The sequence below is a fragment of the Sparus aurata genome, unplaced genomic scaffold (genome assembly GCF_900880675.1).
Source record: "Sparus aurata unplaced genomic scaffold, fSpaAur1.1, whole genome shotgun sequence".
In the NCBI taxonomy this organism is placed as follows: Eukaryota; Metazoa; Chordata; class Actinopteri; order Spariformes; family Sparidae; genus Sparus; species Sparus aurata.
The window spans coordinates 216,636-233,782 of NW_022045113.1; the positions used below are offsets into that span (position 1 = coordinate 216,636).

Below are 17,147 nucleotides of genomic sequence, written 5' to 3' on the forward strand. Positions count from 1 at the left end.
CAGAAAAATAGAGATTCATGACAAAACAACAGCACGCTGTCATTATTTTAGAGACTCCTCAGGACACACCTGGGTTTTGTGGTTAAACTGTGTGATGGTAGAATCAGCTGGATTGAGACACTTTTTGGTGAATGATTCTAAAGACCATCTAAACCCTCAGTGGGTCATTTAACCTCTCACACAGACAGAGTATGTGTTCCAGATCAGAAGACGACCTCTGTCAGTCCCACATCAGCTGTTTGTGTTAGTGTTAAACTGCTTGACCTCATTCGACTGGACACAAGTGTTACACCCTGTTCAGCAACATCAGTACATTCCAGATGTTTTTATTCAGTGAGCCAGTTATCAACAGGTCAGAAAGACTCTTTCTATAGAATTATGGTGCAATTACCATGGAGATGTTAGTGAAGGATGAGCAGCAAACAGTCAGCAATCACACAGAAACAGGTGATATTGATCATTTATAGTATTATTATAGTAATATTCAATAATTTTCTCTCAGGGTTCCTCAGTGTTTAGGTCATTTCTGTTATTGTTGCTTGTACATTTCATCTGTGTAAACCGTCAGCTCAGAGCTTTTGACAGTATTAGCCTCACAATGTTGCATTTAAAAAATCTAAAATCAAAAAAGTTCTTTTTAACTAAATTTACATGCAACCGATTTATCTGACTTGTATTTGAATTGTTGATATTTTTTAGTTGTTTTGTACGCCTGCAGGACACATATGACTTGCAGACGTTGGCCTGGTGAATAGAGCGTCTTTCCATACATACATAATTTAGTGTTCGATTTTAATGAAGAAACACCCAAATGATGTGCACATTTGTTTATTTGCTGCTGGTATTCAAATAGTATCCAGAGATGATGATTATTGGCAAACTTTACAGGGCTCATGGTGAGAGTTAACAATTCTTTAAAAAGTCTGTAAATGAAGTGGAAATACAGATTTTAGGATTTAGGAACAAAATTTATTCTGTTTAAAATAAAAACATTTAGATTTAAACTTTAGTATGGAGTGTCCTTTGATGTTCTTTGATGCCACCTGCCATTCTTTGATGTTCTAAAATGTTCTAGAACGTTCTAGAATGTTCCAACACTACGCAGTACTCGGTGGTTATAGCTGTGAACATTTTACAGGACTATTTCTAACAAACTCAGAGACATGAGGAGCAACAAGTAGCTGAGCCAAGCTAGCAGCAGCCAAGAGGAGCAGCTGGAAGACACAAGAGTGGACGAGTTGCACGATTTACATGGAAAATTAGAAAGATCACAACAGACATTGAAATAAGTCATAGAGTGTCGTCAGACTGAAAGAGAGAATTTGATTCACAGGGAAAAGAGACTTCTTGAAAAAGTCCAACAGCTTGAACGACTGATTCAGGAGAACAAGGATAAACTCAGACTGGAGTTGATGGCTCAATCCAACATTGGTTTACAGCTCAAGAGCACGTTCAGCTGCTATGACGGACTGCTTCACCTCTATGACTCAGACAACCAGGAGACTGCAGAGCTCAAAGCTGAATGTGTCCACCTGAAAGACATCGTCAAGGACGACGATGAGACGATTGAGGAGGAATTACAGGCCATGGTGAGCGAGAGCAGAACCCTGACTGCAGACCTGAAAAAACTTGAGAGGTTTGATGAGTCGATGATTTTGTTGAAGGAGAGTCTGGTGATGAGACTTAGAGCTCTGATAGCAGAGGAGGAGCAGAGAGTCGCTGAAGACGAGAACACAACGATACATGTCCTTCAATCAGAAACACAGCCGGTGAGAAGAACCAGTAGTTTGAGATCACTGTGGAAAAGATTCACCGAGCTCTTCAAAACCTGACGAGTGGAGGACAGTGCCTCTGATGATGCTGTCGCAGCTGATAACTACGACTCAGTGGTTGTAATTGTCACCTTAGTGGAGCGAGCATGTTCTCTGGGTTTCTGTGCGGGTTTTCTCTGGCTGTTCCAGTTCACCCAACTAGCATTTGCACCGACCATTTCCTTCTTCATTGTCTACCCCTCCTTCAACTACTCCAGTAGCTGGAGCAAGAACATGGTGCCAATTCCGCTCTTTACAGAACAGCATCTTGTTTCTTTTAGGATGACCAACTATCTCCCTCGTCCAATCAGATTTTCTAAAGAGTCAACTGAGAGGATGTAGTTTCTGGGCTCTCTTCATCAAAGGTGTTGGTGTGTAGTTTGATGATAAAAGAACTCTGTGGAGGCCAGGCTGGGGGGAATGATAAAGCAATCTTTATTGAAACAGATCTCAAGCCAGCGTCCAAACCAGATGCGTCCCACCCTCTGGTGTTCTCAAATCTATGGCAAAGCAATGCCATAATGCTTCGCCCTCTGCCCTTTCAGAAATCCTATCGAGCCTCTGATCTTAAGAAATCTATCAATTACCACCTAAACTTCTCTACCCCCATGGGCCTTTTTCTTCGAAGTGGTAACTTTGGTGGGTTGAGGGTCCATCTGTCCAATCGGCTAGAAAAGGTGTTGGTCTATCTCCCTGCTCATCTCACATAAATGACTGAATCTGTTACTGTCACTCCTTTGGTCTTGTATCCCAAAATTATCTAAGTGAGGGGTCAAACTCTGTTTTAGTCCTCTATAGTGGACTTGTCTTCTGCTGACCTTTGACACACATACAGCTGAATACTGACTCCAAGGTCCCTTGGAGCTGTTAGCCCCACCGTCTACATCCCTTAACTCACACAAGGTGGAGGAACAGGGTAATTTTAAACTGAGTTGAGTTAGAGATCAGAATGTGTTGCAGTTCAGATACCTCAAGGAAAAATTATATTCTTTAAATTTTTGAAGTTATTCTAAAAATGTAAAGTGTAAAAGTATTTATTATGTAAACATATTGTGAAGTAAACATGGTGCTGGTAGGTGTGGCTTGTCTACACAGACATACCCAAAAATAGCTCCACAACTATCAGGTGAATTTACATGATCTTGGTCTCAGTGGATAGTTAAGATCTCAGAGAATGTGTCCCCATGTACATTTGTATCACCACCTATAACTTATTCTACATCAGACCGTAGATAACACCATGATAACAATGATCCTTTGCACAGAGATGCCACTGAAATCATTCAGCAGCTTCTCGACTTCAACTGAAGCAAAGTAGACAGAAATACCACAGAGCACATATATTCTACAAAGGTTTCAGTTTGGACAGAACCAGTCAAACCTGGATTCCTTAAAGTACCCAGTGTGTGAGAGATATTTATTTTATCCACTTTAAAGGGAATCAGGCTCCACAATACAAGTGTCACAGCCCTGTTTGTAGTACTGTATATAATACCACTAAACAGCCATTAGATGGCAGCAAAGACATGTATGAAATAGAGGCTGAGAGTTTCACAGCTGCCCGACCCAAAGCTCTGGTATTTGATGACCTGGGAATGAGACTCAACTATCAACTATGTTTCTCCAGAATCACGTGCTGCATGTTTGCAAGTGGGCAGAACTCTAACTGGGGAAAAAACATGTGACATCACATATTTCCATGCACCTATCAGGAACAGGCTACAGGTTTTGGGTTGCTTGGTTGCTGTTAATCATGTAACGTGCTGCTACTAATTAACAATATTAATTAACATTGGTTGAGATGAAGCAGACAGATTTCTAAGTATTACCATGTAGATGTTAGTGAAGGATGAACAGCAAACAGTCAGGAATCACACAGAAACAGGTGATATTGATTATTTAGAGTATCATATAGAAACACTTTATCATTTTCTCTCAGGGTTCCTCTGTGTTTAAGTCATTTCTATTATTGTTGTATTTTGCTTGTATATTTAATTTGTGTTAACCATCAGCTCAGATCACTACTGTGAATAAACATGTTTCAACATGTATCTCAGTCTGAGTCTCTCAGTCTCAGTTTGTTTCTCTTTCTTTCTAAACGTATCTTATGACCTCCTCACAGGTGAAGCGTTACAGGACATCAGTCAGTCAGCTGTTTAGTTGTCAGAGGGCTCCTTTAACAGAGATACTGGCTCTCTGTTTAATCTCTAACTTCAGTGTTCATGCTAAGCTAAGCTAACCTTGTCTGGGAGCTAACTCTGCTCAGAGTTCACATTGATATCAATCTCCTCATTCAAATCCTCTGTGAGGATACTGAATGTTCAGGTAATATATTGAAGTGTCGTCACAAATGAGCATGTGGACCAAACTTGTTAAAATGTGAGGATTTTATTGAAAAGACAAACATCAGCACAAAAACAAAGAACAACACATTTGAGTTTAACATTCATTCATATTCATCAATGTAAAGTAATTTACATATTTAGTCTCATAAGTTCATAGTTGTAAATTTGTCGATATACATCTCCCACTCTGCTCACTGCTCATACGAGATACGCACTGGCTCCATGATAAACCAAACTCCATATTCTCCATCTATAGAGTGGTGCAGCAATAAACTATTTTTGGAGGCTAACCCTGAAGTTAGCATCACACTGGTTCCCTCCACAAGAAGTCTAAGGTTTTTTTTATTTTTTTTATTGGATTTTAGAATATTGCCAAAAATAATCTCTGTGACAAACACAAGTTTATGATTCTTACATATTTTGTTCATCAAGATAATCTTCACAGATGAAAACACACAATTTTTGAAGTGTAAATTAAATCTTGATGCGTAAAAAGCTAATGTTAGGCTGTAAACAGATGACATCATGGTCACATGACTTAAACGTCACCACTGCTTAATGTCTCACTACAAATTTAATATATACATTTTCTATAAACTGATCAATGTACAAGTTGCAAAGTTAGAGTTAGGATAGTTTGTAACTACAGTCTGGTCACATGCTGTCCCCTGATTGTTTTGAGAATGAATCCGACAGAAAACAACAATTAATGCAACAACCAATCAGAGTCATAGAACATAGAACAGTCATTTTTATACATTACTTATAATGCAAGAAGCATTTCTGTCTTTTAGTTCTGCAATGCTAAATAAAGTGTCACCAGGAGAGTCACTGAGTGTGTTTGTCATCCAGGTCTCTAGATTCAGTCGCTTAGGGAGCTCAACACTGTTGTCAGGAGTTGCTAAACAATAAATACAGGAAACAGTGTTGAAAAGGTTCATCTGCACAATAATGTGAAACATTTTTAAAGATGGAGGGCTGATGGCTGAAATCAGAACAAGACAAATAATTTCAGTCACAGTTGTAAATGCCAGATTATCTTTAGTCACTTTATTCCTCTCTTCTACTCACTCTGACTGAGTATCTGTTTATACTCAGTCTGTTTAGTGCTGACTGTATTTACTTTCTCTGATCCTCTGAATAATTGAAATCAACTCAAAGACTGAAATCAAAGTAGTGAAATCTTTCCTTTTTCTCTCTCACCTTTCTTCTTTTTGTAAACGATGAATCCAGCAGCACCGATGAGAATGAGAGCAAGAACAACCACTGCAGCAGTGACGAGGACGGTCATGTTACTGGGCTTCACTGTTGAATACAATAAGAGTTTATTATTACTGTTTTTGTTGTTGTTCCCATGCACTCCCCTTCAGCACCCTCTGATCTCACACTTACCCCAGTTGGTTCTGATCCGATCTTTCTCCAGTTTGGTGATGATGTCCTCCTTCACACCAGAGATCTGAAACACACAGTCGTACCTCGTCCAGTCTTCAGGTGTGACTGATGAAAGTTCAGGTCAACACTCATCTGGAAGGTTCCATCATGGTTGGGGAGGATCTCTCCGTGGTCCACCTCCTCATGAAGCTCCTCTCCATCTTTCCTCCAGACAAGTGAGGCTCTGTGAGGGTAGAAACCTGTAGCGAGGCAGCTGACTGGAGAGGAGGGAGTCTTCTGGAGGAGAGACACTGAGGGAAGATCTGGAGAGTAAAGAGAGAGATATTAAAGAGGAGAGAGGAAAAGAAACAAGGTAAAAGAAAGATGAAGAAATTACATTTGGAATCAATAACAGAAGGTGTGAAAGTGCTTTCAAGCAAATGTTGAACAAATGCATTTTGTTCCTTAAGAAACATCTGCAAACCTTTTGAAATATCAAAAATGATGCATCATATACATCCTTTTTTACTTACTAGCAGACTTCATCTGCACTATTTTGTTACAATACTATGTTTGTTGGCACATCACTGCTGCAAACTCTTGATCAGGAGAATAGTGTGAAACCAGCAGCATCATGTGAATCATGTTGACCGTGTGCTTATGACATTTTGCAATAGCGTCTGTCAGTCGACTAAAATTTGGCTACCAACAGTTAGTCAGAACTGAAGAAGGATGTGAAGTGAAACATCTTCAAGAAAATTAAACAAGTCCAGTTGCCCTAGGTGATCCTACCTGTTCTCAGCAGAAAGCTCCTCCCATTCTTCACATATATCTTCAGGTTCTCTGGAAAAATCAGTCTTCATTTTTTTCCCTAAATCTTCTTGGCTGTTTAGTAACATTGTGGCAATGACAGCCTCAGGTCTTAGAGCGATCCATGTAAATGTATTCGGATCAAATTCCTCAAAGTCTTCTCCATCATAACCATACTTTACGAAACCTTTGACCTCTTCAGTCTCATCATCCCACTCACAGCCTCCCACCACCTGTACAACATGGTCACCTGAGACAGAGACAGAGACTGTAATTAACACTGATTCACGGATTAAACATTCCGTGTAAGATGATCTTAAAAACATTGTACATTGTGTGATGACTGCTGTTTTTTTAGTCGTGTGGGTTCATGAATCAGATTGTTATCAGTAGTTTGTGTTTAACAGCTTCAGCAACAAGTCTAACTAGCAGCTGATTAATGTTGACATGATGAATGACAGGTAGTGGCTGGACCACTGAAGACAAACTGATATGATGGTTTACTTTACATGAATCTCTATTTCAGGTTATGTGTAAAATGATGTTAGAGTTTGAACTGATTGGTATCTTGAGGCCCTGGGTCACTTTACAACTAAGATGCAGAACAGTAAAAAGTTAAACAGGCTATAACATGTTACATACTGTAACTTCACTTAGGTGGAAGACACTCATCAAACTGTTTGTGTAGGATTTGAAGTTTGGCAACAAATGGAGACATTCTTGTCTGTACCACTCAAACTGCTCAGGATACATCATGATGAATGATTTAACAATGTCATGTTTTAGATCCACGCTTTTATTGCTGTCACAGTACCCCACCAGAAGTTCATGCTTACCATCAAATGTCACTCACTTGAACTCAAAGACAGTTTCAGTCTGACCCAATCTCTGAATCACATCTGTTTTGATATTACCACAGTTGGTGTGGTCGGGTGTGTGGCCGGTTGTTTCTTAAGATAAGGACTTTGCCAAATAAACTGTAGTATTCAATGTTAATACTTTACTTAATGTGAGGGGTGTTGGTGAGGACTGGATCACTTGGAAGCAGTTTGGCTTATTTTTGTTCTCAGTACAGAAACTCTCTTTCCTCCCTCTGCCAGGATAAACTAACAGTAAACAGTTGATCCAGCTCAGTCCTTCACTCAGTCGTCTTCATCAAATCAAGATGAGAATGTTACTGTTGGTGCTTCTCTTCTGTCACGTTTCATCACCAGGTAAGATCACATTTTAAATCTTTAAACTCTTTAAACCTCACTGTCAGCTCCAAATTCAGTTTCACTTCCAGTAGAGTAGTAGAAACTGTATTTTATGTGGGTCAGTGCAAAATGATGTGGGTCATCGTTTCCCAGACCATTAACATTTAGGACATTTAGCAGAGGCTTTTGTCCAAAGAGGCTTACAGTAACTCATACACTGATGGTGGTGGCTGCCATGCAAGGTGCCAACCAGCACATCAGGAGCAGTTTGAGGTTCAGTATCTTGCCCAGGGACACTTCGACATGCAGACCAGGGGAATCAAACCAGCGGCCTTCCAGTAAGAAGACACTGGCTCTACCCCTGATCCACAGCTGCCCCAAAAAAGGACTTATGACAACCCTGACTTTAGTAGTAGCAAATAGGGACAAACGGCAACAATTTAACGTTGCAACATTATGCATCCCAAAGACAATGAGATCAAAACATTGCCTGTCCAACATGAAACATATGGAGGACTAAACATGACATAAGTATAAATAAATAAATAAATGCATAACTTAATACATAAATAAATACATAAATAAATGAAACAATAAATAAATGCATGAATAAATATATTAATAAATACAGGAATAAATAAATAAATGCATAAATAAATAAATGTATAAATAGATGAATAAATAAATAAATGCTGAAATAAATGTATAAATAAATAAATACAAGTATAAATAAAAGAATAAATGCGCAGTGATCGAATCGAGAGAAAATAGCACCAAGCGATTATGAGGTCTGACTTTTTCGTGGACAACGGTTTTGTAATGCAAATGAATCACTCTTTTGAACACATTTGTTTTGAGAAGAAAAAGGCTTTATTTTCATGACCCCAGACAACTTGCCGGACTACTTTCGTCAGCACCAAAACCGGGCAAAAACTCGGCGCACAGGACACCGTCGGGGGTAAGTCAGTGTTGATGCACAGCACTGCAGGCGGAGATGCCATACAGATTCATATAAAAAAACCTGAACTATCCCTTTAATAACGATGTATGCGGCTCAGAACGATGGCTTTAAGTAACCATTTGAACGCAGTGCGGAATGAAAAATACCCGATGGTAACCGGTGTCACAAGGTAACCTGGACGCTGCGCTACAGCGAGCAGCTAACAGCTAACATAAGAGCTAACAGGGGTCTCCACGCCGCTCTCGGGCCGCTTGGCGTGAACAAATGCCTCAGCCTGTTCCACCCATGAGTTATTTGAGAGTACAGACATTCACGACAAAGATTTGAGACTGACAACATGCACTTTAGGACGATTTGTGCTCTGTAGCGCTCGTCTAGCAGTGGTTTGCAAGTCGGCTCGAGAGCGGCGTGGTGACCCCCTGTTAGCTCTTATGTTTTTCCTGGTTAGCGGACATGGCTGAGGACCCCTCTCTCTCCAGACTGGATTCTCAAACCACACCACCAGCACACCTGAGACTCTCGCAAGTTAAAATGAACGCCAGTCAAATTCATTACTAAACCAGAGCTACATGAACAAATGTCAACAACTGCAGCTAACAGTTTGTTGTCGGTAGCCAGCAACATTCATGTACAGTGTACAGGAATCAGCGCTGCTAGTAAGGCAGAAGTAGTAGACCCTCATCGAGCACACTCCTGTAACCAATCATGCTCTTGACTGAGGTTAGGACCTCCTACGTCCTCATTAACATATGGACACAGAAATACAGAAATAAATAAATGTAGGTGAACAGAAATACAGAAATAAATAAATGCAGGTGAACAGAAATACAGAAATAAATAAATGTAGGTGAACAGAAATACAGCAATAAATAAATGCAGGTGAACAGAAATACAGAAATAAATGAATGTAGGTGAACAGAAATACAGAAATAAATAAATGTAGGTGAACAGAAATGTAGAAATAAATAAAAAGCATGTATTCTTTTATTTATACTTTTATTTATTTACTGATACATTTATTTCAGCATTTATTTATTTATACATTTATTTATTTATACATTTATTTATTTATGCATTTATTTATTTATTCCTGTATTTATTTATATATTTATTCATGCATTTATTTATTTATTTATGCATTTATTTATTTATGCATTTATGCAGGTTTAGTCCTCCATAGAAACAACCAAAAGAGCTCAGTCTATAAAGGCGGGCAAAACTAAAACCTGTCTGTTACATCCTGATTCAGACTGAAACATATTTGCATTCTTGTTTGAATTAAGAGAGAACAACAGTCTCTGAAATGTATTGATCAATCTGTACAGTCAACGACTTTCTCTGTCCTTAGGCCCTCAAGTCAAGTGAGGAAAAACCTGCTATATTGCAATAAACAGTGTGCATTTTAAAGCATTTTATTATTGATTCTTCTTTCTGTCCTTGTTTTTTTCTATGAAATCATGAATGATACTATCAATGTTATATTGAACTATTTCCTGATTGCATTAATAATGATAAATACTACTACATTTAGTTTATGCAGCACTTTTCATGGTACTCAAAGACACTTTGCATGTTAAAAAGCAGAAGATGTTGTATTGAGAATCCCATGTGTCAAAATCGATTGTCTGAAATAATTTCCTAACTGTGATGAGTACAAACTGTTTTGTTTGTATTTGTTGGAGCAGGGACTGAGCCTCAACCTTTGTTTGTCCTGCAGTACTGCACTCCATGGAATACACCATAACTGCATCAACTGGAATCCCAAACATCCCAGAAATTATGGCAACAGTGCAAGTTGATGAACTTATGTTGTGTTACTGTGACACCAACAAAAGGATGGAAGTAAAGGACATTGCTAAATCATTCTTTACAGAGAATCCTGAGCAGTTGGAGTTGTACAGACAGAGATGTTTTCACTCTTTGCCAAACACCTTCAAAGACTTGACTAACAGTTTGATGAGTCTCTACAACCAAAGTGGAGGTACAGTATGTAACATGTTACAGCCTGTTTAACTATTTACTGTTCTGCGTCTTAGTTGGAAAGTGACCCAGGGCCTCAAGATACCAATCAGTTCAAACTCTAACAGCATTTTACACATAACCTGAAATAGAGATTCATGTAAAGTAAACCATTATATCAGTTTGTCTTCAGTGGTCCAGCCACTACCTGTCATTCATCATGTCAACATTAATCAGCTGCTAGTTAGACTTGTTGCTGAAGCTGTTAAACATAAACTACTGATAATAATCTGATTTATGAACGCACACCACTAAAAAAATAGCAGTCGTCACACAATGTACAATGTTTTTAAGATCATCTTTCCACTGAATGTTTCATCTGTGAATCAGTGTTAATGACAGTCTCTGTCTCAGGTGTCCATGTTTTACAGATGGTGGGAGGCTGTGAGTGGGATGATGAGACTGAAGAGGTCACTATTTTTGCTCAGTATGGTTATGATGGAGAAGACCTCTTGGAATTGGATCCAAATACATTGACATGGATCGCTCTAACACCTGAGGCTGTCCCCGCCAAACCAATGATGGAAGCTGATCCATTTTTAAGAGGACACTCTAACCGTACTTTAATTCAATCTTGCCCAGAATGGTTGCAGAAGTATGTGGAGGATTTGAACGAGATTCTGCTGAGAACAGGTAGAATCACCTGACCTGATGTAGTTAATCAGACACAATGATCTTCATATAGGCAGCTCATATAGGCTGCTCGGACGGAACTGTCATTCCTTTATTAATCCAACCTGTCTGACATCAGCTTTTTTGTAGTGCTTACATTTGTTTTAGTCCTGACCAATCACAGACATCTTTGGGTGACATTACCCCAACTTAAACTTACAGTCTGATCTTTGATGGTGAGTATTATGGGGCGCTGATTGTTGCGCATGCTAAAATAAACACCAGCTTTTCACCACATTTAGCAACAAACCATGTTTAAAAAGCATATGTCAATTTTAAAATCTTACTTGTGACCAGATTTAAAGCAGTATTTGTGAACTTTGTAATATTTATTTATTTTGTAAAAATATAATGTCAATGTTAAATCCAAATAAAAAATCTAAATCTAAATGTAAAGTATTAAATCTGAATGTTAAATGTTAAATAAAAATATAAATGTTAAATCTGGAGGTTAAATATAATCTAAATGTTAAATCTAAATCTAAATGTTACATTTAAATGTTAAATGTAAATATAAATGTTAAATATAATCACGTCTCCTCACCGCGCTCTCATGTTGCATGCCACCATGTCCAGTGACTTAGCTGGAAACGTTGGCTGTTTTGGCGGCATTACAGAGGTTCAGTAATGCGTCAGCAACGACATTTAGATTTAACATTTAGATTTAGACTTAACATTTAGATTTATATTTAACATTTCTATTTTGCATTTAGATTTAACATTTAGATTTAGATTTAACATTTCTATTTCTGTTTTTTATCTAACATTTAGGTTTAACGTTTAGTATTTATATATAAATTTAACATTAAGATTTAGATGTAACATTTGTATTTAACATTTAGATGTAGTTTTAAATCTAACATTTATATTTAACATTTATATTTAAAATGTAGCATTTGTATTTAAATTTAACATTTAGATTTATACTTAACATTTATACTTAACATTTAGCATTTAGATTAAAATTTTACATTTAGATTTAACATTTATCATTTAGATTTAAATTTAACATTTAGATTTATACTTTACATTTTGAATTAATATTTAACAATTAGATTCCAATTTAACGTTTAGATTTAGATTTAACATTTAACATTTAGATTTAATATTTCAAATTTAAATTTATATTTTTTTATTTCTTGACATTGTATTTTTACAAGAGAAGTAAATATCATGAAGTTCACAAATATTGCTGCAAATCTGGTCAAAAGTAACATTTAACAATTGACATATGTTTTTCAGACGTGGTTTGTTGCTTAATGTGGCGAAAAGTTGCTAATTATTTTAGCATGCGCAACTTTACAATCGGCGCCCCATGTTACTTACCATCAAAGCTCAGACCGTGATGCCACAGTCAAGTTTAAGTTTATTTCATTTATATGGCACTTTTTTAAAACAAAGTTTGAAAAGAGCTGTACAGGGTACAGTAAATATAAACCATAAATAAAAACAATCATAAGAACAAACGAAGTAAACAAAAGAAGATAAAATAAAATATACATAGATAGAATAAGTTCTATTGCAGGGAATGCAAGACGATAGAGATGGGTTTTGAGAAGTTTTTTGAAACCATTTAGTGATTCAGCTGATCTAACGGAAGAGGGTAGACTGTTCCAGAGGGATGGGCCCTGACAGCAAAAGTGCAGTCACCCTTAGATTTGAGGAGGGAGAGGGGTATAAATGAGAGGCCTAGGTCTGAAGATCTGAGTGGTCTAGAGGTGGAGTAAGGGTGTAAGAGTTCAGAAATGGAGGGAGGGGCAAGACCATGGGCCTTGTATGTGATGAGCAGTGTCTTGAAGTCTATTCTGTACTTTACTGGGAGCCAATGAAGGGATGTAAGAATTGGTGTGATGTGGGATCTGCGATTGGTTTTGGTTAGTAGTCTGGCTACAGCGTTTTGTATGAGTTGCAGGTGAGACAGGGCTGCATGGTTAAGACAGGTGAAGAGAGCATTGCAGTAGTCAAGGCGAGAGAAAATCAGGGTGTGGATTAGAAGTTCAAGATGTCTGGTTGATAACATCGCTTTGATTTTTGAGGTGTTCGGGAGTTGGAAAAAGTGTTAGGGTTAGGGTTAGGGTTCTACAAGTTTGTTTATGTGAGTCGAAGTGCAAATTGTGGTCAAAGATTACACCCAAGTTTCTGGAGGAAGGTTTGAGATTGGCAGCTGGAGGGTCGATGGAGGGATTCAGTTCAGGGATGAGTTTATTGGACCCAATGAAGAGATCTTTGGTTTTGTCTGAATTTAATTGAAGGAAGTTGAGAGACATCCAATCCTTAATAGTAGTCAGGCAGTCATGGAAGATACTGATATTGGCTATGTCGTTGTATTTAAATGAGAAATACAGCTGCATGTCATCAGTGTAACAGTGGTGGGATATACAATTGAACTGGCTGATCAGATTGCCTCGAGGTAGCATATAGAGTGAGAAGAGGATGGGACCAAGGATTGAACCTTGCGGAACTTCACATAGTATAGGTGCAGTTGTGGACATGAAGTTGTCAATGACAACCTGACACTTCCTGTTTGATAGGTAGGATGAGAACCAGTTAAGAGCAGAGCCCGAGATACCAACCCACTTCTTGAGGCGTTGACCAGAATTCAATGTTCGCCATTCTCAGCCCGCATGAGGATGTCGTTCTCTAAGCAGTGTTGTTTCTGTACTATGAAGATGGTGAAAGCCAGATTGGAATTTGTTGAAAATATTGTGTCCTTCAATGACCTCGAGTAGCTGCTGCGAAACGATTTTTTCAAAAATTTTGGAGATGAATGTTAGTTTTGAGATGGGTCTATAGTTGTTTGGTTGGGTTGTATCAAGGATGGGTTTTTTCAACATAGGTTTGATGCTTGTCATCTTAAAGCCATCAGGGACAGAGCCAGAAGTGAGAGAGTGGTTAATAATGGAGCGTAGACTAGGGCCCAGGGTGGGCAGGACCTCTTTAAGGAATTTGGGGGGGCATTACAGCTAATGGGCAGGACAAAATGTGCATAAGAGATAGTTAGTTTAAGGAAAGTGATTTTACATTTGCTTGAAAGCAATTTCAGACCTTCTGAGTCCAAATCTTATTTTTACATCTTTCTTTTACCTTGTTTCTTTTCCTCTCTCTCCTCTTTAATATCTCTCTCTTTACTCTCCAGAGCTTCCCTCAGTGTCTCTCCTCCAGAAGACTCCCTCCTCTCCAGTCAGCTGCCTTGCTACAGGTTTCTACCCTCACAGAGCCTCACTCTTCTGGAGCAAAGATGGAGAGGAGCTTCATGAGGAGGTGGACCACGGAGAGATCCTCCCCAACCACGATGGAACCTTTCAGATTAGTGTTGACCTGAACCTTTCATCAGTCACACCTGAAGACTGGACGAGGTACGACTGTGTGTTTCAGCTCTCTGGTGTGATGGAGGAAATCATCACCAAACTGGAGAAAGATCAGATCAAAACCAACTTGGGTAAGAGTGAGATCAGAGGGTGCTGAAGGGGAGTGCATGGGAATTCATCCTGAAAAAAAACAACAACCTAGAAATAATAATCTAATTGAATTTTTTACTTTGTTTTAACCTGCATCATGTGCACCGGTCTTATTGTGACAGTGTCATTGATAGTGAAGCCCATTGACATGACCGTCCTCGTCTCTGCTGCAGTGGTTGTTCTTGCTCTCATTCTCATCAGTGCTGCTGGATTCATTGTTTACAAAAAGAAGAAAGGTGAGAGAGAAAAATTAATGATTTCAGTACAAATTAAAGAGAGAAGTGATGAGAAAGTAAATACAATCAGCACTAATCAGACTGAGTATAAACAGACACTGAGTCTGAGTGAGTAGAAGAGAGGAATAAGTAAGTGACTAAAGATAATCTGGCATTTACAACTGTGACTGAAATTATTTGTCTTTTGTTTTGATTTCAGCCATCAGCCCTCCATCTCGTAAGTAAAACTTACTTTGGTTCTATTTCAGCTGATCTGACTCACGCCTCATGTTTTACATTAAAATATGTTTCACATTATTGTGCAGATTAACCTTTTCAACACTGTTTCCTTTATTTATTGTTTAGCTGCTCCTGACAATGATGTTGAGCTCCCTGAGCGACTGAATCCACAGACCTGAATTACAAACACACTCAGTGACTCTCCTGGTGTCACTTTATTTAGCTTTGCAGAACTACAAGACAGTAATGCTTCTTACACTATAAGTAAAGTTACATAAAAAAGGACTGATTGAAAAGGTGGGACTGTTCTATGTTCTATGACTGTGATTGTTTTTTTTATTGATTGTTGTTTTCTGTCGAATTCATACTCAAAACAATCAGGGGACAGCATGTTACCAGAGTTTAGTTAAAAACAAAAAATGTCAGAATCATAAACTTCTGTTTGTTTCTTTCTACAATCTAACTAAGAAATCCCATATATTTGTTGTGGTGAGAATCAGGGCAATGCTAACTTCAGGGTTAGCCTCCACAAAAAAGTTATTGCTGCACCACTCTGTAGATGGAGAATATGCAATTTGTTCTATCATGGAGCCTATGTTAACTTTGATCAGAGTTAGCTCCCAGACAAGGTTATCTTAGCTTAGCACGAACACACGAGCTGAAGGTTTACACAAATTAAACAACAATAATAGAAATGACTTAAATATAGAGGTACCCTGAGAGAAAACTATTAAATGTTACTTTATAATACTCTGAATAATCAATATCATCTGTTTCTGTGTGATTCCTGACTGTTTGATGCTCATCCTTCACTAACATCTACAATTGCACTGTAATTATATAGAAAGAGTCTCTTTATAGTGCTAATGTGTTTATATGGGTTTATTACATTTATTTCAGTTGGTGTTATGATGTGGGTTATGATGTGGGCCTATAAATGTATTGCTGCTGTTAATATTTGTATGGTTAATGTGGCGAATTTTACCAAAATGTCCTATGTTTTGAAAGGCATTTGAACACCTCAGGTTTCTGTTCTTTGTGTTCTTATTTGTTTGGGCAGGTGTCAATCATTTTCTCTGTTATTGGGGGGCAGGACTAGAGGGAAAGCGAGGGAAATGAGGAGAGAAAGAGCTGCGGAGAGAAGTGGAAAGACCTTAAGTCCGAGCAAACTTTAAAATAACTTTATGGAAAAGTATTATTTACCGTTATCAACCGGAAGTTTGTGCGAGTGTTTGCTTATTTTGTTAAAAGTGTAACCGAGCATGTTTTAGAAGTGAGGGCTCGTTACTGGCGCTAACTGAAGACAAGATGGGACTGTTGCTAACGGTTAGCATCGCTAACTGCTAATCAGGAGACGAGGTTGGACGTTGACAAGGCTGCTGCAGGGCGGAGGAGTTGGTGACGGACCGAGCCTCAGGACAGAACCGAGCTGTAGGACAGGACTGAGTCATGTCGCTGCCTCTGGGAAGAGGTTTTGGAAGAAATTGCTGAGGCTTCTGGTGAGTATCCTGACCCGCGGGTTCAAAGGTTATTTCTACATGACCTCACGCGTGCGCACCATCACTGGTACCAACTGAAACAGTATAAAAACCCGGAGTATTACTATTGTGAAGGTTTCTAATGTGTGGTTATTTCTGTTATGAGGTGATTCAAAACACAGAAGAAAGATATGAGCCATCAGCTGTCAGATTGACCGAGTCCATTGACCACAGACGAGCTAGCAGACAGAGATACAGACAGCCTCTGCATACATATATATATATATATATATGTATATATATATATATATATATATATATAGAGAGAGAGAGAGAGTATGTATATATATATACATATGTATATATATATACATACATATATATATTAGGGCTGTCAAAGTTAACCCGTTAATCGCGCGAAAGTGAAAGTAAATGGAGAAAGGACGGATGAACGGCAAATTCACTTTCAAAACACTGCCAGATGGTTCTCTGGTTATCTGTACGTACTGTCGACATGAAATGAGTTACCATTGAAGTACGTCGAGTCTCAAATATCATTTGCAAGCCAAAC

At 38.4% G+C, this 17,147-nt stretch overlaps 1 protein-coding gene and 1 pseudogene across 2 annotated transcripts; one reads left to right on the top strand and one right to left on the bottom strand.

The window, feature by feature from the left end:
- Positions 1-5,366: 5,366 nt before the first annotated feature.
- On the bottom strand, positions 5,367-7,167 carry LOC115577749 (major histocompatibility complex class I-related gene protein-like; annotated as a pseudogene).
- A 103-nt stretch (positions 7,168-7,270) lies between these two features.
- On the top strand, positions 7,271-15,862 carry LOC115577741 (major histocompatibility complex class I-related gene protein-like). Of its 2 annotated transcripts, none has more exons than XM_030410633.1 (7): positions 7,271-7,551; positions 10,212-10,475; positions 10,868-11,146; positions 14,322-14,624; positions 14,766-14,879; positions 15,079-15,096; positions 15,225-15,862. In XM_030410633.1, the coding sequence occupies exons 1-7, from the start codon at positions 7,503-7,505 to the stop codon at positions 15,275-15,277; spliced, it is 1,080 nt and encodes a 359-aa protein (XP_030266493.1). In that variant the 5' UTR covers positions 7,271-7,502; the 3' UTR covers positions 15,278-15,862. The 2 variants fall into 2 exon arrangements, with proteins under 2 accessions (XP_030266493.1, XP_030266494.1); XM_030410634.1 differs by having other exon boundaries at positions 14,778-14,879.
- The last annotated feature ends 1,285 nt before the right edge of the window (positions 15,863-17,147 follow it).